This window comes from Carassius carassius, chromosome 20 (assembly GCF_963082965.1).
Source record: "Carassius carassius chromosome 20, fCarCar2.1, whole genome shotgun sequence".
Taxonomy (NCBI): Eukaryota; Metazoa; Chordata; class Actinopteri; order Cypriniformes; family Cyprinidae; genus Carassius; species Carassius carassius.
In genome coordinates this window covers 12,002,470-12,028,467 of record NC_081774.1, presented here as the reverse complement: position 1 = coordinate 12,028,467, position 25,998 = coordinate 12,002,470, and the positions used below count along the sequence as shown (strand labels likewise).

The window sequence follows — 25,998 nt, the reverse complement described above, 5'->3', positions numbered from 1 at the left end:
ACATGCTAAGATGATAGTTGCTCCAGTTTTTACAACTAAACTAGTATCCAACTAGTATCACTTATCAGTTTACAGAGAGTTTGCATATTTTGCCATGGGATTATTAATAATAATACTAATAATTGTATTACTATTATAATTATTACTCATTATATAATAATAATAATAATTATTATTATTATTATTATTATTATAATAATTTAATAATATGATAAATAATTATATAGTCTTTTTATAGTGTAATAAAAAGAGCCAAAAATAAATAAATGCACAAAACAAATCCTCAGCAGACTAATGTGGTTACACTATTTTGACAGTTCACTGTAGCCTACTCATCACATTGCCTTTGGTGTAAACCACAAGCAGTAATATATTAGCAAGTGCTGCAGATAGAACCTTAAAAGGAAGCAGGATATCACAGCAATGGGACCACAAGTGTGTCAATAGCCTCTCTTCCCCACCCACCTTAAAGTTTAATTATTGAGCAGGTCAAAGCTGAAATGAGTACTGTGCCCTTTCATCACAAAAAGTGCTTCACACTTTGCTAAAGCCTTGCTTCAGTGCTGGAATAAGCTCAAGATTACACAGGGAGATCATTCTTTGGGGCAGACTGCACTGCTTCTTTCTTTCATCCCTTTCTTCCTTTTTTTTTCTTCCTTCTTCCCAGAGTTTGCAGCTGCTGTTTGCTTGAAAAGATGCTCTTGGCTTCTCGACTTCAGTTCTGCTCTTCTTTCCGCAGTGCTCAGTGAACTATAAAACTTTTGCAGGGATTTTTTCTGCTAGTAACTCTCAAATAATGCATTTATTTTCTCTGTAACAACACAAAACAATCCTGACAGTTTATTATATATATATAAAAAAAAAAAAAAATAGGTATAAAACTATTTCAGCTAATATGAAAAAAAATTATGTTTGAAGAATAATATATCAAATGAATATTTATATATATATATATATATATATATATATATATATATATATATATATATATATATATATATATATATATATATATAAATTTTGTCAAACAATTAATCACGATTAATTGCATCCGAAATAAGTTTTGGTTTACATATTATATGTCTGTGTGCTTTGTATATTTATTATGTATAAATACACAGACATGCATATATGTATATTTAAGAAAAATATATTTGTATTTGAAATATATTTTTATATAATATAATTTGTATAAATATATACATGTAAATATACACAGTACACAAACATATATTATGTAAACAAAAATTATTTTGGATGCGATTAATCGTTTGACAGCCCAACTAAATATATATACAGAAAATTACATTTATCATGCTAAATCTATTGCTTCTTTACCCACTGTAAAGTAATCAGTGGTCATTCAGGAAATAAATAGTACAATACAAACAACATAATAAAAAAAAAAAAACAATTGGTTTCAAATGGTTTAAGACGGATTGATCTGACTAGCTAAAAATATTCCAAAATGTCTCTTAAACCAGCCAAAAAAAAAAAAAAAAACTAAACTAGCATGAACATGATTAGTTACATAGCCTGTTTAGAACATAAAGTATACTAGCCTAAGAAAAAAAGTGTGTAAGGCCTACTTCATAAAACTATATAAATTCTTGATAAAATGTCATTAAACTTGGTTAAGTAGAACTTATGGCAAACCATGGTATGTTTTAAAGTTGCAGGACTATTAAATGTAGGTCTTGCTAATGGTTGCCCACTGCAACAAGAAAAATCGTTTTTAATGGCTTGAGGAGGAAAAGCCCAATAACGGGCTCCGATGCTGCGCTGTTCCGCCTCTCTCGCTGTCATCACTAAGCCGAGCAGTGTTATGATGACAACACCAATATTCAGCCGTGGGACCGAGAATATCTGAGTATTAAACCCTGCGTTTTTTGCTTATTTTTACGTAAATAGCTCGATTAGTGTGAAGCCAGCGCATTGCCGGTCCTCCTCCTCCAGCTCAGAGTGTGCCGCTCACCGACTGCCGCAGCCTGCCAACCGCTACACAGTCTCCGCCAAGATGCTACTACCACACTCCGGTCTGCTTATCGGCGTTCTCTGGATTGTCATTTTCTGTCCCGCTTGTGTGAAATGTCTGAATGGCGAAGAAGACCAGTCTCAAGACATGGAGTGCAAAATGAAAAGCGTTTCGGTATCCGCTTTGCCGTTTTTGCGAGAGAACGACCTGAGCATCATGCACAGCCCATCGGCCTCCGAGCCCAAGCTGCTATTCTCCGTCAGGAACGATTTTCCAGGCGAGATAGTCGTTGTTGACGACTTGGAAAATACCGAGCTCCCGTATTTTGTATTGGGTGAGTGTTGTTATTTATTAGCAGTTTAGCATCTTATTAAATATATATATATATATATATATATATATATATATATATATATATATATATATATATATATATATATATATATATATTTGATTGTGACAGCTATTGTGATTATTAATAGAAATATCAGTCACAGCCGCAGGCCTAGTCCAAAACTCAAATGGGTCAGTTTTAGTATTCTCTTTGTATGGAATAATACCCGGTAAGCTGCAGATATGTGTTATAGGAAGCATGACGCTCGTCAGGTCGAGACATATGCAAACAGATGCTTTTATGATAAATATGCGTTACAAATACAGCTGTGAAAATTAGAGACAAAGAGTCTCTGGGTCTTGTGAGAATTTCGTGTAAACTTGTGTGAAGTTTGTGCCATAGCTTCACCTTTTTTTTTTTTTTTTTTAATCTGAGAAGAACAGACCAAGCAAACAACTAAAACAAATGTGTGCTTTGATTTGTTTTCTGAAAGACATAGACATACAGACAGATATACAGATAAATAGATATAAACAAAGTTGATAAACTTTGATATAATATTTAATAATAGTCTGTTGTAAATAGTAGTTTAGAAATATACATCTTATGGTTAACTGTGTGACTTCATGTTACTGTTAGTACAAAGTGTGCAGTTCTTACTGGCAGTAGTTGAGATGGACTTTAATACGTTTGACTACCTTAATTTATTCAAAGACTTTTTGGTTTGTTTTTGTGCATAAACATGTTCAAATAAATTATTATGGCATCATCATTGCTTTCATTTCAAACATTAACATTTATCTAAGCTTTTTAACTAAAATAACTAAAAAGGTGACAATTTGTGTGGGTCGAGTAGAAGTACACTGAAAAGTATGTGTGTGTCTGTGTGTGTGTCTGTGTTGTTTCTCACTTTAGGCATGTCTGGAAATAAATGTTAGACAGGAAGTGGACATGGTGAAAAGACAGATCTTTTTAGAGTCTTCTCTCAATTGTGACCTTTAAGGTGATGTGGGTATTTTTTAGTACCTTTGTTTTGGGAGAGTGAAACAAAAAACACTTTAAAAAGAATACACCTGGGAACAGTTTGATCCACTTACAGTCATATTTGAATGCATGAGGACTTACATATTTATAACTAGAAATCCTTAGAGTTTAAAAAATTTGTGTCAGCATGCAGAGCTAACCAGGATTTCGGTTTGTTAACAATGTTTGTATGTGACTGCATTTTTCATAGCAAAGGTTCTTAGTAGTCAGGATTTTAAAACTTATACTACAGAATTCAAATAAGCTCAGCACTTTAGAATACATAAAACACTCAAAAAATAGCATGCGTCGGCTCTGAAGAAACAAACCTGCTGGTCTTAAAATAGGCCAAAATAGAATTTTCTCAGTTTATGAAAACAGGCAAACTTTTTAAACTTTATTGGAACTTTTTATTGTGTATTTGATAGGTTTAATGTTTAAAACCAGTTTCAAGTTTGCTTATTAACTGACCAAAGTCAGCATTCATATTCTAACATATGAGTAATTAATGAATATTAGTATGATCAGAATTTTGCGTTCAATTGGGATTTGTTTCTGTCCAGTGGAAACCTGTTTGCAAACCATAATATATATTTCATGTGTCATCCCTTTAGCTTTAATAATTCACATTGGACTCTGTGCTTTTTAATTTCCTTCAGACAGACTGCACCTTGCCTTACTTCATAAATCTCACTCTTTCTAGATCATCTCCTCTGTTCCTTCAGCCTCTGCCTCCCACAATGGCTCTTTGTTTGCATAAGATTTATTGGAATGATCATGGGAAGTAATTTCAAGTTGGTGTTATAAATGTTGCCTAAGGTGTTTGCACGTCCCTCCCTTCGCTCTGTGGTCTTGTTTTCTGATTAAAAATGCAGTCTTTACAGAGCTGCCACTGGTCTTTGAACAAGCTATTTTTAATTGGATACATTAGGGTAATCGGTACAGTCTACAAATGCATTTACAAACACACACTCACTTGCTCTTACACACACACACATTTACTTGAGGTAAACAAATAAAAACACACCAAAGACTTATATTGCTTTTAATAACTTGCAGAGGCAGGCAATGGATGGGTGGGTGAGCGTGGGCGATGCCCACCAAATTGGGAAAATCTCTAAAATTAGAGTTTTAGTTTTAGGTCGGCTTTCATTTTTGGCTTTTACATTTTTCTTTAATTGATAATAGGCTGAGTGTTAAACATGGAAGAGGTGTTGCTGAGAATCTTTTTATCCAGACGAGTGCAGGCAACTTATAGTTTTTTATTAAACCTAACGAAGTACTGTAATTTGAGTACCTGGGTAAAAATGTTTTTTTTTTTATAAATTTCCTCTGGCTTATATTTTGTTTTAGTGGCAAGTATAGGATATAACTGATTAAAAATGAATGCATGACTGCAGCTGATGTGTGATAAACATATTGTTAGTAAACATATTGAAGCACCTACGTCATTTACAGGTACATCATCACTGTTCCATTTTAAAGGTCTCTCCGACTGCGTGAAATGCTAAAGGGAAAACATTTGTGTAGCTGCAGAAACCTTAGCCTGCCAGAAAGGGCGGAGCTGTTCCCTATATAAGTCGGCTCAGAGTGCCATTTATCAGATCATTCTACTTCAGCAACGAGGATCAACTCTTTGCTGACTCTGTAAGAAGCAGAGAAGAAGAAGCCGATGAAGAAGAATCTCCAGCTTTGCTTGCCTCCGTCGAAGATGCCCAAACAGCGAGAATTCCTTGACCTGCGGCCATCCAGTGCGTGAAAAACAAGCCAGAGAGCAAATTTCCTGAAGAGCAAATTTCAGCGTGTGTTGTTGCAAATGTCGCATCACTAGTGTGGCTCATGCAAGGATCTCACAGTGAGTGCATAACCTGTCTTGGCAGGGCCCACGCAGAGGCTGCACTCACTAAAGGCTCATGCCCCCATTGTGAAAGTATGAGTCTTTCCTTTCTCCACTTGTGGATCACCTTTTTCCATGAAGCCAGTCCCCCTTGCTCAGCTCTCCCGTTTCCTTTCTCTCCTAAGAGAAACTACTCGGCCCGAGTAAATCCCTCTACAGCAGCGGCTCTCACCACCATTGATGGCTCTGATGACAAGGGACACAGCAAGCTCCCTCCTCTGGTTGTCGTCACTTCCTCCCCAAGCGCCCTGGCCCTGCGGTTGTGGGCCACCAGAAAAATCCTGCCACTCAGCCTGCAAAGCTGGCACAGCCTCAGCCTCAAAATAAATATGAGCCTGGGGTGCAGTAGCACCCCTGGACGTGTGATAGTGGACCCACCTACAATAAAGAGAAAATTTCCTCTTCACACTCTCTCACATGCTCACGTGAATGTAAGTTCCCTGCCTTCTCTCGGCAAGCTCTCATTTGTAAAAATAAACCCTCTCGTCTCCTGTTTCACAGCTTGGGCAGCCATTCTGGGAGTGTTGAGTTGGGTTTTAAAAACAATTCAGCGAGATTACTCGCTTCAGTTTGCTCACAGGCCACCTTGCTTCAGAGGCGTTATTCAAACTTCTGTTCTGGACAAACGAAGTGCTTGTTCTCTGAAAGAAGTTCCAACATTGCTTGGAAAAGGCGCTATGGAAATAGTACCCTGAGTGAACAGTGAGTCAGTCTTTTTCAGGCGCTATATTCTTGTTCCAAAGAGAGATGGTGGGCTCAGACCCATTCTGGATCTCAGCCGTCTGAAACCCTCGCTTATGTGCTGGTTGTTCAGATGTTAACTATTTTGCTAGCTATTTTTACAGCTCAAAAAGCGGCACCTAGTGGCAAAGAATGCATTTGCATTTTCTTTCAGACCAACAAGTGGTGGGCAATATGCTAATGTTTCATGTTGACATCAACATGAAATGGCTTGGGATTCTTTTTAAACAATACATTTCAATGATTCAGAGTCCAACTCATTCTTTTGAGAGACAATAACTTTATACACGGTGCACTTTCGGATTTAAAACTTTGCAGGATGTTGTCATTCACTTAGATCTGTGTTACACACTGCATGAAAGGTAATTTTCAAAAATCCATAATAAGGGCACTGGTGTTCTGCATGAAATTTGGACCAGATATCATGTGACGTGTCCCAGGTGCAAAACTTTTTGCAAGAGCTGCTGGATAAGGGGCACGCCTTTCTCATCGATCGGCAGAAACGACCTGGGCCCGGTTCCCCGATAACGCTCACTCTTAGCGCGCTAAGAAGACCTCGAAAGATATATCTTACCAAAGTTGTTTATGTTCCTAAGTGTGTTGCCCGAAGTGTCCCTTAGGAAGCTTCTTAGCACGCTGCCTCTTACGTCCGACGTTACAAGAGCGCTGTCCCGAGTGAGGGTGCTGAATTAGTAGGCATCGATTGCTCAGGAATCGATTTTCCACTTCATGCGAAGGTGCAATACAGCGTTAAGAAAGATAACACGTTCTATGCAAATGAAACATTCCCCAAATTATTACAGTAACATTTATTTTAACATAGTTTAAGTTATCAGTAGAATATAGACTATACATTAAATGATCAAATAGTCAGTAATATGTTCACACGATATGTTGTGACAGTTAGACGAACCGGGTATCCCTCGTTAATCATCCACACTCCTTATCACGTTGTGCCGCTTCTTGACATGGGTTTAACGACTTATAAAAATTATATAATACACTTTTATATTAATGGTAAGGTACTTTACAATCAGAATTGATTGGCAAGCAGCTGCAGTTACTTCTGTTTAATGCGGTATTGATTGCAATTGGTTTCTGTTTTTAATAAAAAAGCAACCTATCTACAATGAACAGAAGAGAGAGAGTTAGATACAAAATATGCTGGGGAAGCAAGGTAAAAAAGGGCACCAAGCCTCTCGTCAGAGGAACTTGAAGTTTTGCTGGACCTTGCCACCAGGTCAGAGATCACACCCCTATGGTCCACTAAAAACCTGCACGTTTATGGCTGAGTATCCCTTCCGCGATAAGTAGCCTACGCCTGATCAATCACTGATGAATTGGCGATAGGGATGAGTGCGCCATCCACCAGGATGTAATCCCTGGCATGGCGCAGAAGGGTATTGGTGACAGTGTGGACGCACCTCCAGACCGAGGTCTTGATTAGGCCGTAGCCCTCTCCCACGACCTCGATGAAGTTCTCTGTAGCAAAAAAAAAAAAAAAAAAACGTAGCGCTGGGCTTCAGGGCTTAAAGCAAAATTCCGCCGCGTTTGCCTGGCAAGCGCAGGTCTGAGAAGGTCAAGCAGCTCCATAATGAGCTGTCTTGGGAGGCGAATTTTTTTTAATATAGCCCCGTCAGGCAAAATGTCAAAAGGGCTTAAGTTTTGACTCATAAAAAAAATTGACATGGACTAAACGGCTCCGCGTCCGGCTCCGTCTTTGATTCAATACAAGGACACATTGGATCGCTGCTATAGTTGGTCGCTTACTGGACACAACCATGATTACCCATTTATAGATCTTAGCCATTTAGAGCCAAATTGTTTGCCAGATTTTAATTATCAAAAAATGTATTGCCAATTCGCTTTAATTACATTACGAAAAAGCCTAGGCTAATTACCACCATATTAGTTCTGATACCACATAAAGTCAACTTCATAAATAGGCCTGTATCCATTGCGAACATAATTTATTATGAGTCTTAAAAAATAACATAAAATCATTGTTGAGCCACAACATTGTCAACATACCATAGTTTGACTTGTACTTCGCTCCGCTGATTTCTAGAGACTGCTGTACAGTAGCGTCTTGAGCTCAAACAATGCTAAGAGAGAGCTTACGAATGGTCCAGACCAACCTTCCGAAAGTGTGACTTACAGAAGGTATACTTAGCGTACGAACGTGTCGGGAATCGTGCCATAAGGTTAAGAGAGAGGTTAAGGAATAGGTTAAGAACTACTTAGCAATAAGAACGTTTGGGGAACCGGGCCCTGATCATTAAGTTCTTGAAGGGTGCTAGAGGCTGAATCCTCTTGGTTTGTGCAGCTGGTTACACAAACGTGAACAAATCAGGCTTCAGAACAGAGTAAAACAGTTTCACGCATCGCTCATTCCCTTATCTCAGGGAACCAAGGTTATGTCAGAAACCGGAGCGTTATTTATTATGAACGATTTTTGTCCAATTATAAATCAGAAGTTTTTAATTTTGTTAATGTGTGATTTCATGAGTTATTTGCATTTTTATGAAAGCTTACTGAGGCTGCATTTTTACAATTTAACAATTTTTTAAATATATTTTATTATGTAATTTATATATGTGATGGAAAGCTGAAATTACAGCAGCCATTACTTAAGTTTTGAGTGCCACATAATTATTCAGAAATCATTCTTATAGCCTGATTTGGTGCTTAAAAACTATTATTAATATCAATATTTTTTTCTCAGGATTTTAGGAAGTTAAAACATTGTTTTTGTATTTGAAATAGATTTTTTATAAAAATGTTAAAGGACACATATTATACGCCATTTTACAAAATGTATCTTAATACAAGTCTCTGGTGTCCTGAGAATGTGTCTGTGAATTTTCAGCTCAAAATACCCTACAGATCATTTATTAGTGACCTCTTCTATAGGAGGGTATACTGAAGTAAAGCTAACACAATAAGATGTAATGATCCATGTTTCAGCTGTCTCTCTCAGTGAAATCCAGGATTTAGGGGCGAGCTGTACTGTGTGTTTGTCAGGAAGGTGCTGAGAGACAGCAAAGGGAGATTGCGTGGCAATGAATGGTTTCCATGACAACAGGAGCTGGTGCTTAAAGGATGCCTTGAAGAGTGGTGACATTATGCTTCCTCCTTGGGAGAGAAACAGCAATTCTACTCAACTACATCTGGAGAGAATCAAATGCAAATTCTCTTTTAGTTTACAACTGTGAATTCCATCTCTATCACTATCAATACATGGTAAATTTTGTTTCTAACAAACAGCTTCATGGTCTTTGCACAGTGTGATTATAGTTGTCGAAGGAAATGCTTTTGCACTGAGTGAATCATAACAATTGGAAAAAATTAAATTAGTTGGAATCCCTTGTTGTGTATTTGACAACGGGAGACCGACTGAACAAATGTAAGCAGAGAAATTCAAGCAGAAACAAGCAAATGGATGTTGTCTGATTTTTCTTTCCTGCACAGTTTTTGATTTACAGTTTTTTTTCTCTCTTTCTCTGAATGTGTTTTAGCCATTGAGTCCGTTCAGTTTGCCACAACAACAGAAACTACAGGCTCAGATTATGTGGAACAACACATATGGTAGCTTTCAGGAGAAATTGCCCACAAAATGACTTTAAACAACATCCCTTTAAAGAATAAAATTCAGGAGATATGGGGAAGAATTTTGATCTGTCACTTTTTATATTGTCTCCTTGAATTATCCAAAGGATGAAACAGGGTTTCGAGTGTCTGTGTATGAGAAAGCAAAGAAAAGAAAACCTTGAGGTACTCGCAGAGGAACTAAAGATATTTATGCACAGTCATGTGTTGCTGGTAGGGCCATGCACAGGACAAGCAAACAGACTGAGCTTGACTTCTTTATTTGAAGGAAACTGCAGTTGCATTAACAGGCTGCTGATGTAATGTATAACACCACATGACTCTACCTGTAGAGAGTTATTTGAGCAAATGGGAAAAAATTAACATGTCATTAAGTTTGAAAGTTTTTCCAGTGACAAGAATGACCTCAGAATTATCTCATATGTTCACTCTGGAAAATCCGGGGTTATTTTTTTAACCCAAATGCTGGGTTGAGCCTTTTGGGTTATTTTTTGGGGTTACTTTTTCAGTGTCTAGGTAGTTTTTGTGTTACCCACCTCCTGGGTCAAACGTAACAACCCAGTGTTTGGGTTGTTTTGCAGCTCCTGGGTCAAATGTAACAACATAATGTTTGGGTAGTTTTTGTATTGCTCAGATCCTGGGTCAGACTTAACCCAGCGGTTGAGTTATTTATGGCAGGAATTTTGCGTTCTCTTCTGGAGAGAGCAGTTCTTAGCGCCATCAAATTGACGCATTTGTCGGTAAAATACAGGTTTGTATACATTTTATTTTATCTATAAAATCATTACTGTGTTGAATATTGTTCAATTTTATGCAGAGCAACATACAGGCATGTGGTATGAATCACCTTTAACGAGTGTCGCAGTCTTTTCGAGTGATGGAAAAGCCTGATGCTTTGCATAAAATAAACGATTTTATTCATAAAGATACAGAATACAAATATTCCCTCAGATCTCTTTATGGTTAGTTTTTGGGCATCTTATAAAGGCAATCGTAGTATATTTTGGCTATGAATGAAACGCAGGGGGCGGTCTCAGGCGTGAGCAGTTCCCCCGCCGAATACGACTCCAGCTCGGGCACGAGAACCTGCGCAACGCTGTGCAGTTACAGTGGAAACAGAACAACAGAGACTGGTTAATAACACGTAAATTACTTCTGTTTAACGTTTAATTTTTACTTTAATCATTTGTTAAATGAGTTTAAATATGGGCAACATGTATAGCCTATTAAAATGATATAAACAATGCTGTAAATGATAATTAAAGGAAAATAAAGGAAGTTAACATGCAAAGCAGTGGTTGTAAGGATTCTTTTAGAAAAGTTTAGAGATTAATTTGTAAATATTTAGAGGTTTAAGTTAATCTGTAAACATTATTTAATGTATGAAGTAAAAACTAAGCTAGCAATATAGTAAGAATTAATAAACTTTATCTGGGTTAAATCAACCCCTTATGCTGGGTTAAATAAACAACCTAATTTGCTGGGTAAAATTAACCCAAGATGGGTTCTGTCCTATATTTACCCAGCCCTTGGGTTAATAACAACCCAAATTGGGTTGTTTTTAACCCAGTGTTTATTAGAGTGTTCTTTCTGATGCATTTTAATTATTGTTTTTGTTCATGACATTTACTTACATTTAACTTTTATTGTTCAGAATGACTCGTTTAGTACCTCGGGCTACAATTATTAGCATTCTGCACAAGTTTTCTTTTCACTTCAATAGTTTTAGCAGGTAAATAGATGCACCCTTTCAGCAGTAATGTGCAGCGTAGCTCGAGGGTAGCTAATGATTTGAAAACCTCAAGCAATGTAAATACTTGGATGCATAGTTGTTTGCATATACTGTATAAATTGAGCAAATTTAAATTGCCAACATTGGTGGTTGTAATTCCTGAAAGATTCAAATTTGTATGTATCTTGTTTCACGGTAGCAGCGCTGCAACATGACACAGTGAGCATGCATGCACTGACTGCACCATAGCTCTGACACATTTGACATTATTATACTACATGTTAGCCAACCATATTAGTTTTAGAAAGACTGTTTGATAGGGCTGGACGATTATGGCGTAAAATCAAAACCTCGATTAATTGAAAATTTTACCACGATTACGATTAATGAACGATTATTTTGTTTCTGTTTTGTTTTTTTTGCCCTCATAGTTCACTGACAAGGTTTGTACTGTAAATATGATTGACTATTAAAGGTGAGACATTTTTCCTATTGAAAGAGCGATCTGACATCATAGCTCACTATCAGCAGTTATTTTATCTATGTTTGTAACATTTCTTACAGATTATTGCTCGGTGTAAGAAATAAAGATCAGATAAAGATAAATTAGCACAGTACCAGTAAGAGTGATTGCATGTGTGAATTAGTCATACACTGTAAAACCCGACAAGTTAACTTAACTCAAACCGTTTGAGTAAACAGATTGCCTTGATTTAAACCATGTAAGTTTTAAAACTTTGCATTCAAGTAATTAAGTGATTAACTAAGTGCTGATTGAGCATTAGTGATGAACAGCTGCTGTTAACAAACAGAATCACAGAAGAAAAGAGAAACACAAGAACTACTACAACTGACTTCAGACACAGCCTTAGATGAAATCAACTGAAATAAAATACATGAAATCTCTCAAGATCTGATTAAACAACCCACAAACAGCATCACCAGCTCCACTTATTAATAACCAGACTGACTTTATTTCTGTCAGACGTCTACAGAAGATCTTACTGAGAATGAACTAAGGTTTAGATGTTGATTTATTGTTTCATTTGAAGTAACCATGTTAGAGATCAGTGTTTGCTTTAGTTGGGCTCTTGACCCTTGGTTTCTGTCTTAGTCTTTTCTTTGGCTGTTATAACTGTGTGTTTCTAAAACACATTTGTTGTAATTCAAAAGCCCAGAAGAAATATCATCAGGTGTTAACCTGTACCTAGGTGTAGGTTGTTATACTTTATATTGGTGATGATAATCATCAATTATTGAACTGTACTGAGTCTAATCTCTGATGAAATAGGTGTTGTAAAATTTGATTGATTATATAATAAAAGTGATTCTAAGTGGAAGTGGTTCTGTGATAATCAGTTAATCTGAATGACTTTTCAAACTGTGTGGTCTTCTATGGTGTCAAACAGTCACACAAAGACATCAATAATCAGAATATGAACCTCAACAATGGTGACCATAAAAAAAAATGCTGCAGAGCATGCTGGGAGCCATGGATGAGTTTTGTACTACAATAGTACCCAGCATGCATTGCAGCATGTTTTTTTCGTCACCATTGTAGAGGTTAATATTCTGATTATTAATGTCTGTGTTTGACCAACTACTGGCATAGAAGAAAAATGTATGTGTACAAAATGTTTATTGAGTCATTTTTATATTAACTAAATCTTAGTGTCATTTTTACTAGAACCACTTCTACTAATTGCACATTTATTTCATCATAGATTAGACTCTGTACGGATCAATAATTGTGAATAATAATGAATAATTATCATCACCTATATAAAGTATAACAACCTACATCTAGGTACAGGTTAACACCTGATGGCATTTCTTCTGGGCTTCTGTATTACAACAAATGTGTTTTAGAAACACACGGTTATAACAGCCAGAGAAAAGACTAAGACAGAAGTAAAGGGTCAAGAGCCCAACTAAAGCAAACACTGATCTCTAACATGGTTACTTCAAATGAAACAATAAATCAACATCTAAACCTTAGTTCATTCTCAATAAGATCTTCTGTAGACGTCTGACAGAAATAAAGTCAGTCTGGTTATTAATAAGTGGAGCTGGTGATGCTGTTTGTGGGGTTGTTTAATCAGATCTTGAGAGATTTCATGTATTTTATTTCAGTTGATTTCACCTAAGGCTGTGTCTGAAGTCAGTTGTAGTAGTTTTTGTGTTTCTCTTTTCTTCAGTAATTCAGTTTGTTAACAGCAGCTGTTCATCACTAATTAACAATCAGCACTTAGTTAATCACTTAATTACTTGAATGCAAAGTTTTAAAACTTACATGGTTTAAATCAAGGCAATCTGTTTACTCAAACGGTTAGTTCTTGTGTTTCTCTTTTATTCAGTGATTCTGTTTGTTAACAGCAGGTGTTCATCACTAATTCACAATTATCACTCAGTTAATCACTTAACTAGTTAATTGCAATGTATATCTTCTTTCAGTGAACTCAACTGAATTAAGTTCAGAGTACTCATAACTGTGAGTTTTTTCAACTTAAATGGTTTAAGGCAATCGGTTGCCTCAAATGGTTTGAGATAACATAACTTGTCAGGTTTGAGTGAGGCTGTGTCTGAAGTCAGCTGTAGTTCCTTTCTCTCTTTTCTTCAGTAATTCTGTTTGTTAACAGCAGGTGTTCATCACTAAACTCAATTATCACTCAATTAATCACTTAATTGCAATGTATATCTTCTTTCAGTGAACTCAACTGAATTAAGTTCAGAGTACTTATAACTGTTAGTTTTTTTCAACTTAAATGGTTTAAGGCAATCAGTTTCCTCAAATGGTTTGAGTTACCATAACTTAAGGATATCTGTTTACTCAAACCGTTTGAGTTAAGTTTAATTGTTGGGTTTTAAAGTCAAGGCAATCGGTTTACTCAAACGATTTGAGTTAAGTAAACTTGTCGGGTTTTACAGTGTACCGTCTCTATTATTGTGAAGCTGTGGGTAGTAAATAGCCTAGTTCCTTCAAAAGTAGAAAAATATGCTATAATAAGTTTTGAGATTCTAAGCTATTTTAGTGATAAATCACAGGACAGCGCTGACAACTAGTTTCTGCGTTCATCTGTGCCCGCGATCTTCACAGCTACTGTTTATATGAGTGTTTGTGCCACAATGCAGTTGTGCGAAATAGGGCTGTCAAAATGGCTTGAAAACTAAATTCGAATTTGCAATTAAATATTATCCAAATTCTAATTATATTCGAATTTAAAATGCATAATTTTAGTTAGGGTGAAGAAAAGCTTTTGGCTTCTCTTCTGAGGCCACAAGAGGGCACATTGGGAAAATATGACTGTGAAAAAAAGTGCATAATATTTAAAATGATGTTTATAAACCAATTATAATTAAGTAGCTTAAAGAACTATAAACAAAACAGCACCACGTGTGCATGCATAGTTTAATTCAAAGGGGTGAAAGCCAATAACACAGTGTACATTTTTTCATTTAAACATGAGATGCAGTAGGATGGGGAAAACCCACCATAAAGTCTCAAGAAATGTTTTTGAAAAAAACGGAACCCACCTTAATTTTACGGCTTTCTAAACATGCGGCTCTCTTGTGTGAGACGCGAGGGTAATAGAAGATGTCCCTCTCTAGAAAATGCGTGAAATATGCGTTCTGTGTGAATGGCTTGAAGGCGGTCGAGCTCGACGAGCAGTACCACTTCTGTCATCATTCACCTCGTGCATGCGCTGTTGACAGCCGCGCACCCCGTCCGCGTGCAGGCACTTTTTGAGACCGCGTGGACGGATGCGCGGCTGTCCGCGAGCCCTCTTGATGACGAAAAGTACATAATGCGGACGGTGCGCGGATGGTCAAATTATAAGTTAAATTATACACGAGATGCGATGACAATATACGTGTCATTGTTTTTATTAACAGGATTAAAAAACCGAAATAACCGACATGGGAAAATTATGTCGGTTAGAGGTTCTGGATTTCGGTTTTGATTACTTTTTGATTAATCGTCCAGCCCTACTGTTTGAAATGACTAGCAAATTAATTCCCTGTCTAGACAGGATCAGGAGCTTGTTCGATTTGTGCACAATCCTCTGTTTTATTTGATTCCTTGAGTCCTGAAAAGGGTTTTAAATCAAATGCAATACATTTCCTTTAAGCTATATCTGTTGGAGACTATTTTATATTTGAGACTGATGTTAAATTGTTGTGGTCACAAAACCAGTCATAAGTAGCATGGGTTTATGTTTAGCAATAGCCGACAATATATTGTATAGGTCAAAATTATAGATTTTTCTTTTATGCCAAAAATGATTAGGATACTAAGTAAAGATCATGTTCCTTGAAGATATTTTGTAAATTTCCTACCATAAATATATCAAAACTTAATATTTGATTGGTAAGATGCATTACTAAGAACTTTATTTTGGCATCTTTAATGGCGATTTTCTCAATATTTGCATTTATTTTTTTGCAACATTTAGATTACAGATTTTCAAATAGTTTTGCAACATTTAGATTCCAGATTTTCAAATAGTTTTATCTTTGCCAAATATTGTCCTGTCCTAACAAACCATAAATGATTGGATTTTTTTCTTAAACTTTAAGATGATGTATAATTTTCAATTTCAAAACATTGACCCTTTTTTATGGTCCATGGTCACATTTAATGGGATGGTTTTTCCAAAAATACTGTCAAAAAACTACTAAATTATGCTCTTACTTAAATGTTTATGCACAACCTTTCAAGCTTTAATGGTTCTTTTATTGTAATTGTTTTGAATGTTTTTTATGTGTGTTTGAATGTTTTGAATGTTCACCTAGGCTGTGATTATTTGACAAATATCTAAAAAAGTTTCGCAGTCATTACTCCAGTACAGTTATCACATGATCCTTCAGAAATAATTATTATATGTTTAGAATAAGAAAGAATTAGTACATTCATTATGCTGTACTAATTAATAATAAATATTTTTTGGCAATCATTTTGCATTCTTTTTCAGGTCAACCGATTACAATTTATGGTAACACTTTAGTTTAGAGAACAATTCTCAGAGTTGCTTATTAGCTCATTAACATATTGGCTGTTCAGTATTATTTATAAAGCACATATTATGCATGACCACATTCTACATCCCTAACCTAAATTTAACAACTACCATATTAACTAATAATAAGCAGCAAATTAGCAGATTATTGAGCCAGGAGTCGTATAGTTAATGGTTTGTTAATAGTGAGAATTAGACTTTAAAATGAATTGTGACCTATTTAACAGTATGATAAAGTTATGGTCATTTGTGGGGGACCTTTAGAAGTAAAGTCCCTCTGTTTATTAAATCTGTTTTCTTGACTAAATTCACACTAATAGTAGTCTGAAATGCATACTAGCATACCAGCTTCATTGTCCATGCATGACTTTAGAACAATGAGAACTCTATGAAACATCCAACAGCATAGCCTGTTCTGCTTGTATTGATCTCAAATGTCAGGGATGAATTCACTATGTAAAATTTTGTACAGAGTGTAGAAGAAGAGATTGACCCACACGGAGTAAGGGGGTGTCTAATGGACACTTCCCACCTCCAGTCACTGTGTACTTGAGCTGAGTGTGTTTTTCCTTTTCCTTTACAAGCCATAGTTCATCATCTTCTCAATTTGCCACAATCTTCGCTTGTCGACCTTGACATCCTTTTCTTATTCACACAACTCTGAAGAATCCATGAATGCCATTAAAGTAAAAAACTATGCAAACTTTCCAGCTTTCAAGGAGATAATCAAGAAGAATGGGCTGCTTATGTTAGCTCGTTTGCATAAACTTAGACTAAAAGCTTACTAATGAACAGTCTCTCTTATGTGCCTCAAATAAGAGAGTGAGACTTCATTATAAATGAGGCTTGAAATTGTAAAGATTAGAGGGTTTTGTTCTTGACATTGTGTTTTTTTCTCTCTTTCTTTTTTTTTCTCATTGAATCTGTGATATGTATTAACTGATACACCAAACCCAAAGTCTGAAGCTGGTTTATCAGAGCATTTTTTAATCTGCCTATATATATGTATATATGTATATGTATATGTATATATATATATATATATATATATATATATATATATATATATATATATATATATATATATTATTAACTCTGTGTTTTCAGCTTTGACATCACAGAAATAAATAGCATTTTAAAATATAATAAAATGAAATAGTTATTTTTAATCCCAAAACAGGCAAGAGTAGCAAAACAAACAAACAAACAAACATAAAAACAAACAAACAAACAAACAAAAACCAGGACATGTTGCCTGTTTAAGATATAAAAAACAGCACAAGTCATCAATAATTCTATGATTTATTTGATGCAATCTAAATATGGGATATTCAAAATATGCTGCATGTATGACATGTCTACAGTAGGTGTCCTAAGATTGTGGCATAGACACATTTTGTATTTTTAATTTTTTTTTAACTCTCTCATCTTTTTCCTCAAAGGTGGAGAATTCCAACCCTTGAGGTCCACTGTCATGCATGGTTTAGCTTTTTGTGTAACAAAATATATTTTTTTATGTAATCCTGAAGACTGTAGTCAGATTTTTCAGATGTGTTTGATCAGGTTTGGAGCTAAACACTGCAGGATGGTTGTTCTCTAGGAGCAGGGTTGGATACCTCTGCTCTACCATAAAAAGAGCTGTGTGAAACCCTGTGTAACACAGTTTGTAGTCCAGGAAAAAGGAGGCGGGAACCGACAAAATGTAAACATTATTTAATAATAAAACTGGCACAAAACTGAAAATAGCGTGACAGCCGCTCACAGACGACTTCTGCACACAAACAGAAACAAAACAACATAAATCCAGGCCTGGTTCTCTCTCGTATTGCACTGTTGTCACTCCTCCTTTTATCCTTCCAGAGCTCCTGGTGGGAACCACACCCTGCAAGAAAAAAATCTAGTAAAAAATGCAAGGATGTAGTCAACTTAATGTAATATGATCCATTTTACATGTAAATATTAACATTTGCAAAATTTTTCAACTCAAAATAAATAGAAAGGGGACTGTGTACAGGGGCCTAGAGGCCAGCAAGTCCTATACGGCTCTTCTCTAAGGGCCCCTGGCCCTGGGATGAGAATGAGGGGTTATAAATGTGATATGTTATAAAGGCTTCCCCTTGTATTGTATGTGCTTTCTGTGACTTCTGTGTATTTTTAGTATTTTCTACATCCCCTCCCACCCCCAATAACCACCAAGGGGGAACGCCAAACCTCTTCAAAACACTCAACCCCACCCTTCACACACGCCCCACCCATCACAGAATTCACAATAATGAAATAATCATAATGCAATAACAGGGGACACAATTTACCTTGTGACACCATTCATTTTCAATATTAATAATCCTATTTTTATACCCTAAACAGGCAACGTATCTCAGGAGATACACATATTTCAAAAAGCAATAGAAAGCAACACAAACTACATTTGACTTAATTTTCTTTTTCAGCATCTCAAGACAAGGTTCACACTTTGAAAATTTGAACCAAGTGATGTGACCCTCATAATCTAAGCAATCTCAACTATGATAATGATATCAGTATTGGATGAAAAATTCTTCTTTGTGCCTACTACAAGAGGCACCGCTCCTCATCAGGTTACACTGGCTACCAGTAGCTGCTCGCATCAAATTCAAGGTACTGATGCTTGCCTACAAGACGACCACTGGCACGGCACCAACTTACCTAAACTCATTGGTTAAATCTTATGTGCCCTCCAGAAGTTTGCGCTCTGCAAGTGATCGACGCCTTGTGGTACCATCCCAAAGAAGTTCAAAATCACTCTCAAGGACCTTTTCCTGGACTGTGCCCAGCTGGTGGAATGACCTCCCAATCTCAATTCGTACAGCTGAGTCTTTACTCATTTTCAAGAAACAGCTAAAGACTCATCTTTTCCGCCTGCACTTAACCAACTAACACTAGCACTTTTTCCTTTTCTTGTCTTTTTATTAAAAAAAAAAAAAAAAAACCTACCTATGCGTTCTATACTAGACTAACTGAGACTTGTCATGGCACTTGTACACTGTTGTTGTTCTCTTGTTGACCTGACTGCTTCTATTGTTCTCATTTGTAAGTCGCTTTGGATAAAAGCGTCTGCTAAATGATTAAATGTAAATGTAAGAGACTAAAGAATATGTATCTCGTGGTACACATTGCCTGTTTTAGCGTTAAATCGTAATAGATTACAATAACTTTGTTTTTAATTTATGAATCAACACACACACACACACACACACACACACACACACACACACACACACATATATATATATGTCTGATTTCCTATCTGTCTTGCAAGACAAAAAAATAAAATAAAACATTAACTGGGTTCTTGTGGAATGCTTTTAACCTGCCAAAAGCAGTGGTTTAATGATTGGAAACTTCACACAAGATGGAGTGGCATATGAGGACACTTGGAAAAGTACAGCTGTACATCATATTTTTGATGAAACATTTCAAAGGCTGTGCATGATGAGACGAGCTGTATCTGTAATTGAATAGTGTTCGAGTGAGAACTTAGTAAGAACTTTTGAGTGACACTGGCTCTTGGCGCTGTGGGAGTGACACTATTTAATGCCAAACCAGGAACAGGGTGTCTTCACAATCACTTTCCAAGAGAACACCCTCAGATGTTTTTATTTAATACTTCCCTTCCTGTACTTCTAAACAAGGATCCTGTCACAGTATTTTGTTGCAGGGAAAATGCAGGAGGCACAAATAATCATTAACCATCTCTATTGCTGAAAAACCGGGGAGAATACAACATAGAAACTGAAGCAAATGCACAATGAGTAGACCCGACAGCAAGGAAGGAACAAATAGGGACTTAATATACTGTACACAGGATAATTAACAAACACAGGTGCCGAGAATCATAATCAAACTAAACAAGAACGGGAAAAATACCATATTTGGAAAACCAGAAACAAAGACAGGGTAACACAAGAAAAGCCAAGTCCAAAACACTGACAGATACAAGTCTATCTTTCCAAATGCTACACTTTTCCTGCTTCCATTTCCATCTCTTTTCACTTCAGCCACTTGGATAACAGACCAAAGAAACATTCTATATAGGGTTCCTCTTTGTTGCCACTGCTCTGTGCTGCTGCTTGTTGAGAGCCAAGGCTAATGAGATGACACAGACGGTGCACTTGTCTGGTCATGACAGGAGCTGAGATAGAATAGAAGGGCTTATGGTGCAGGTAATGGGCATTTCAGCAACACAATGGTACTGTGAGGTCCTTCACAGCAACATGTTTAACAGTCACAAATGATGTGTTGTGTTGAACACTGTTGAGCTGTGTTAGCTTTACCTCATAAAAAAAGTTGTTTCAAAGTTATATTTTAAAGATTATATATGCTACATGTATCTCAGAACTGCTTGTTCTTTTTCAGGATACATTTGTGACCCTGGACCACAAAACTAGTCTTAAGTCGCTGGGGTATATTTGTAGCAATAGTCAAAAGAACATTGTATGGGTCAAAATTATCGATTTTTCTTTTATGCCAAAAATCATTAGGATATAGTAAAGAACATGTTCCATGAAGATATTTAGTATATTTCCTACCATAAATATATAAAAATGTAATTTTTGATTAGTAATATGCATTGCTAAGAATTCATTTGGACAACTTTATAGGCAATTTTCTCAGTTATTTAGATTTGTTTGCACCCTCAGTTTGCAGATATTCAAATAGTTGTTATTCGGCCAAATATTGTCCGATCCTGATAAACCGTACATCAACGGAAATATTATTTATTCATGTTTCAAAGCATGTATTAATCTCAATTTTGAAAATTTTTTTTACTATTAATACTGGTTTTGCTGTCCAGGGTCACATTTATGCATTTGGCAGCCACCTTTATCAGTATTCACTTGAGTTCCATTCAGGTAGACATTTTTCCAATATGCATGTTCCCTGATAATCTAACCTTTGACTTCAGTTCAAGGAAATCATAGTTTATAATTTTTTAATTAGTTTTAATTTTAATATCGTTTTCAGATTTCCCAAAATTTCAGTTTAGTTTTACTTTGTTTTATTAATGGTTTTGTTCGTTTTAATTTTGTGAACACATTTCTGCTTAGTTTCTATATATTTTAGTTTCAGTTTTAGTTTTAGTAATTATAAAATTAATGGAACACTTAAAGTCTAGACCAAAGCAAGACATTTAATTTGAGTTGAATGTTCACACAGATTACAGTTAACTCTTGTGCAAACCTCTTAATAATGAAAATAAAATAATTCTTTACAATTGAAAAAAGAAAAAAAGTTATATGTATAAAATTTATTCATGCTTATGCATGTTCACATTAATTCACATTAAAGATGTAATCTTGTTAAACATGCCAATAATTTACAAACAACAAGCTAATCAAGGTTTCAGAGTTACTTGAAAGCTGCAAGCAGTTGAGTTTTTATTCTGCAGGACAATGACCCTCCAGTGCTTGATTTGAGAAAACCTTTAAAACACTGAACCCCCAGTTGCTCCCCGGGCGCTGGATATATAGCTGCCCCCTGCTCTGGGTGTGTTTACTTCTCACTGCTGTGTGTGTGCACTTGGATGGGTTAAATGCAAAGCACCAATTCTGATTATGGGTTACCATACTTGGCAAATGTCACGACTTTCACTTTCAAGCAGCGAAAACACAGCGTGGCTGCTGCTTTCTCTCATTTTGGATACGTTTTGTCTACAGACTGTATAGAAACAAGTTTTGTAATGGACTCGAGATGGACATTGCAGTAGTAATCATAAGGTGTGACAAAATGACTACTCACTAGACAGCTCATCCAAAATGTTTTAGTTAACTCACTCTCATGTTGTTCTCGCACGTCAAGCCCACTTTTAAAGGGGTCATATGATATGATTTCAAGTTTTTCTTTCTCTTTGGAGTGTTACAAGCTCTTGGTGCATGAAGAAGATCCCTAATGTTGCAAAGACTAAAGTCTCAAATCCAAAGAGATATTGTTTATCAAAGTTAAGACTCTGCCACACCCCCCCCCCCCCCCCCCCTAAAATGGCTCATTTAAACAGACCCCCACATGTCTATGTCACTATGTGGAAATATTTGCATAATGCTGCCCAAATGTTCACACAAAGAAACAAGGCGTGGTTTCAGTAACCACAGTTAGTGTTGAAGCAGCCATGTCAGGGAGATGCTGTGTGTTTCAAAGCGAAAGCAAAAGCATTTTATTTGGCCTTCCAAAAGTACATGCATTTAGGAATCTTTAAGATTCTTTAAGAATCTTTAAGATCTTTAAGATTATGAAACAACCACAGGTCAGATTTTCTGGCACAGAATGAGAGCTTATTAAATCACTAAAACAATTATTTATTTTTGCTAATTATTATTATATTTTAGTTAGTTTTTCAGTTACAGTTGTTAGTTTCATTTTAATTTTAGCTTTTCATTTAGCCTATTTTCATTTATTTCAGTATATGAAAATGTTTTTTGACCAACAGTTTTAGTCTTAGTTTTCGTTGTCGTTTACGAAAATAAACTTGTTTCAGGTAGTGCAATGTTTTACTTGTTGACTCAAGAGTATGTGTGAACACCATCAGAGAGAGAGAGAGAGAGAGAGAGAGAGAGAGAGAGAGAGAGAACCAATTGCCAGTGTGGGGAGATTGATTAGTTGTTCAATCCCAGATTGTTTAAACACCGCCAGTATTCATTTGTTTGCAAACCCAAATTTTTCATATTTATTAAATAAATATTTGTGTATATACCGTAAATACTGTAAATATAGGTGAAACGTTTTACCAGGGTACAGCTGGGTAGTAAATGTGCTGCAAGGTATTCAGAGGAGAATTCAGACAGCTTAGCACACGGTCTAACTTCACCTCAAATGCCTTAGAGCAGCACATTACAATGATGGTGTAAAATAAATTTGATAACTAGATATGAGAACGTAACCACATTACGTAGGGCACACTCAAAGACTTGTTTATTTAATGGAGCATAACGTATTGATTCACATGCGGTAATATGATTGTTTAATACACAAATCTGTAAGGGGAGTGGCTATTCCAGAAGCCTGCTGTCAGATTAGATTTCTGTTACCTAAAACCGAACGACAAAAATTGGCATCACTTTTTTCATGTATCATTTCCAACATTCTTTCAGTTCCAGCCATCACTAGTCTGCAGTAAGCAAATAGAAACCCAAAATGGTTGACGAGAGTTTTGCCCTAGGTCAGAGTGAGATTGTAACATACCCTTGGAGAATTGCTGCCACTGTCTGTTAGAAACAGGGTTGGACCATTTGAGGTGAGCGAGTGCTCTTGAAGGTCAGGTCATTGTTTTTCATTTCGTTCATGAGATATACTTTGTTTGAAAGCCCAGCTCAATTCTGTCTGTTGTTTGTGCTCGGAATTTTAATAAAAGCCTCCTTTCTTTCTTTCCATCTGCATGGCTGAGCTGTTGACTTGCTGCTCTCTTCGGTATAACTGTGCGTAGTTTCACTAGGCACCCAAGGCTTTGACAATAATGTCTATAATTAGATCACGTTTATTTAGAAGACATATTTTTCACAGCTGGTTGCAACACAGAGGATAATATGTCAGAGCAGAGTGTGGCAGATATGATGCTTTGATTATTGCAGATCTGTCAGGATTTTATAATTTACAAACTATGCCTGGTTTGACAATGATGCAACATCATCGTTTGAAAGAATGTGGCACCTTGAGATGTAGTCTGAGAACTTCAATAATCCAAAGAAGCCCTACTTTCATTACCTTGCGCTCATTCATAAGAAACTTGCTCAGCGGTTGTTATAGAAAGAAAATACTACTTGCTAACCCCTCTTGACAACTGGCAGCCTTTTGACACCATTATAATAGTTTTCTTATATAATTTGTCAGCTCAGAAGAACAAAATCAAGGTTAATTATGAATACTAATACTTCCTATACCTCTTTTTTCCCATATTACTATTTTAAAGGAATAGTTCACCAGTCTGATATCATTTGTTCACACTAATTTCTTTCAAAATCCTGCATGACTTTCTGTCTTCCACTGAACACAAAAGGAGAAATTTATAGGGAGATGTCCAAACTGCTCCATTACATACAATGAATGTCAAACAAGATTTTCAAGCCATTGTTTTCCATTAATAACCACTATTTCAGTGTGTTTTTCAAAGGTATTATATGGCTTCCGTAGACTTAAAAGTTTAATTGATTACTATATTATGCTTGTCTGCTATTTTTTGGAGTTTCCCATCCACTCATTGTCTAAAAATATTATTTATTATATTTATTAATTTTAATGTTGTTCCCATTTCATATGAAGCCCTTTTTTCTTTTGTGCACTCACAAAATTTGAATTTCTGTTTTACATAAAATGAAAGCGAAGGTGACTAACTCTGTCAAGCTCCAAGGACAAGAAAGCAGCATGCAAACATCATAAAAGTTGTCAATTCAACTTGGTTGCTATATTTTACTGTAAGACTTCTGAAGACTTCTCGTTATTTGCTAAAATGTCTTGCATTGAAAATCTTGTTTGACAGTAACTGAATTTAAAAGAGCAACTTGAACTTTCCAGAAGAAAGTAAGTCATATGTGTTTGGGAAAACATGAGGATGAGTAAATGATGTCAGTATATTTGGGTGAACTATCCCTTTAAGTCTTTCTGCTGATCTTTGGTTCAAAGTTTTTAAATTTATACATAAAAGACTGGATGTTTTTATGATCTCTGAGAAAGGTATTGAAATGTAACTAGTGTTAACTTGAAAAAGCAAGGAGCCGCTGACAGGCCTGTCTCTGTCTTAAAGTAAAAAACACCAGAAGGTCTTAATAACATTGATAAATCTGTCTTTAACCACTCTCTGACCAGAGGTTAACCAGATGGGGCAGGCATTGAAGCGCACACATACTAGCCATCTGTGAACATCTGTTATAAGCAGGGAAGAAGAGACTGACATGTTAACATCAGAGGAAAGAACAGCCAGGTAAGGCTGAGATACTCTGTCAATCCAGTGGTCGGCTAATTGCCAGATGAACGCTTGAACCTGTATCGACTGTGGCCTTGACACCTAGCCTTAGGTTTTCAACCCCTAAACCTTATAATTAAAACACCTTGCTTCTGACAGCTTGGACATTGTTGCTATGGCCAGCTACAGTAGCTTTCGATTTTAAACACTGATGAGAGAACTAAAGAAAATGAAAATATCTTCCCTCTTGTTCTGTGTCACAATGTGATAGAGGGATGCTTTGAAAGCGATTTGGGTTCCGGAGTAATTTTTATTTTTTTTTGTAACAAAAATTACACATTTTCTGAAGCTTAAGGGAAATTGAAGGCTTAAGAGCTTTTTTTGGCGTGGCCTCATCATGCGGATTTACAACACATAACGTCAGTCTGTGTATTACCCGAAGGCACCATGCATTTAAATCTTGACTTCGTGATACAAAGCTTTTGTGAGGGCTTTGATCAGTTGCTTTTGAGGATTCCCAAGCTTATAAGCATTATTTTATGATTTACTTATAGAGCATTCATTAAAGTTGGCAAGAAATATAAATTCACCCTGTCTATTTTGTAAATGCATTTTATAGAAATTATTGTGAATGATTCAACCATGTATAGACCTTTTCTGTTTTTAATGTACATTAAAGACCGTGGAGAATTACTGTAATGATTGTAGTTGTAAAAACCTATAAATAAAATAAAGGACAC

The 25,998-nt window shown here is 36.0% G+C and overlaps 1 protein-coding gene across 3 annotated transcripts in view; it reads left to right on the top strand.

Annotated features, from left to right (window-relative positions):
- Nucleotides 1-1,728: 1,728 nt before the first annotated feature.
- The window catches only part of LOC132096346 (astrotactin-1-like), a 295,271-nt gene continuing 271,001 nt past the window's right edge, over nt 1,729-25,998 (top strand). For all 3 annotated transcript variants that reach the window (XM_059501638.1, XM_059501637.1, XM_059501636.1), the window contains exon 1: nt 1,729-2,309. In XM_059501638.1, coding sequence (XP_059357621.1) covers nt 2,018-2,309 — 292 coding nt within the window. In that variant the 5' untranslated portion in view covers nt 1,729-2,017. The remainder of the gene's footprint in view (nt 2,310-25,998) is intronic.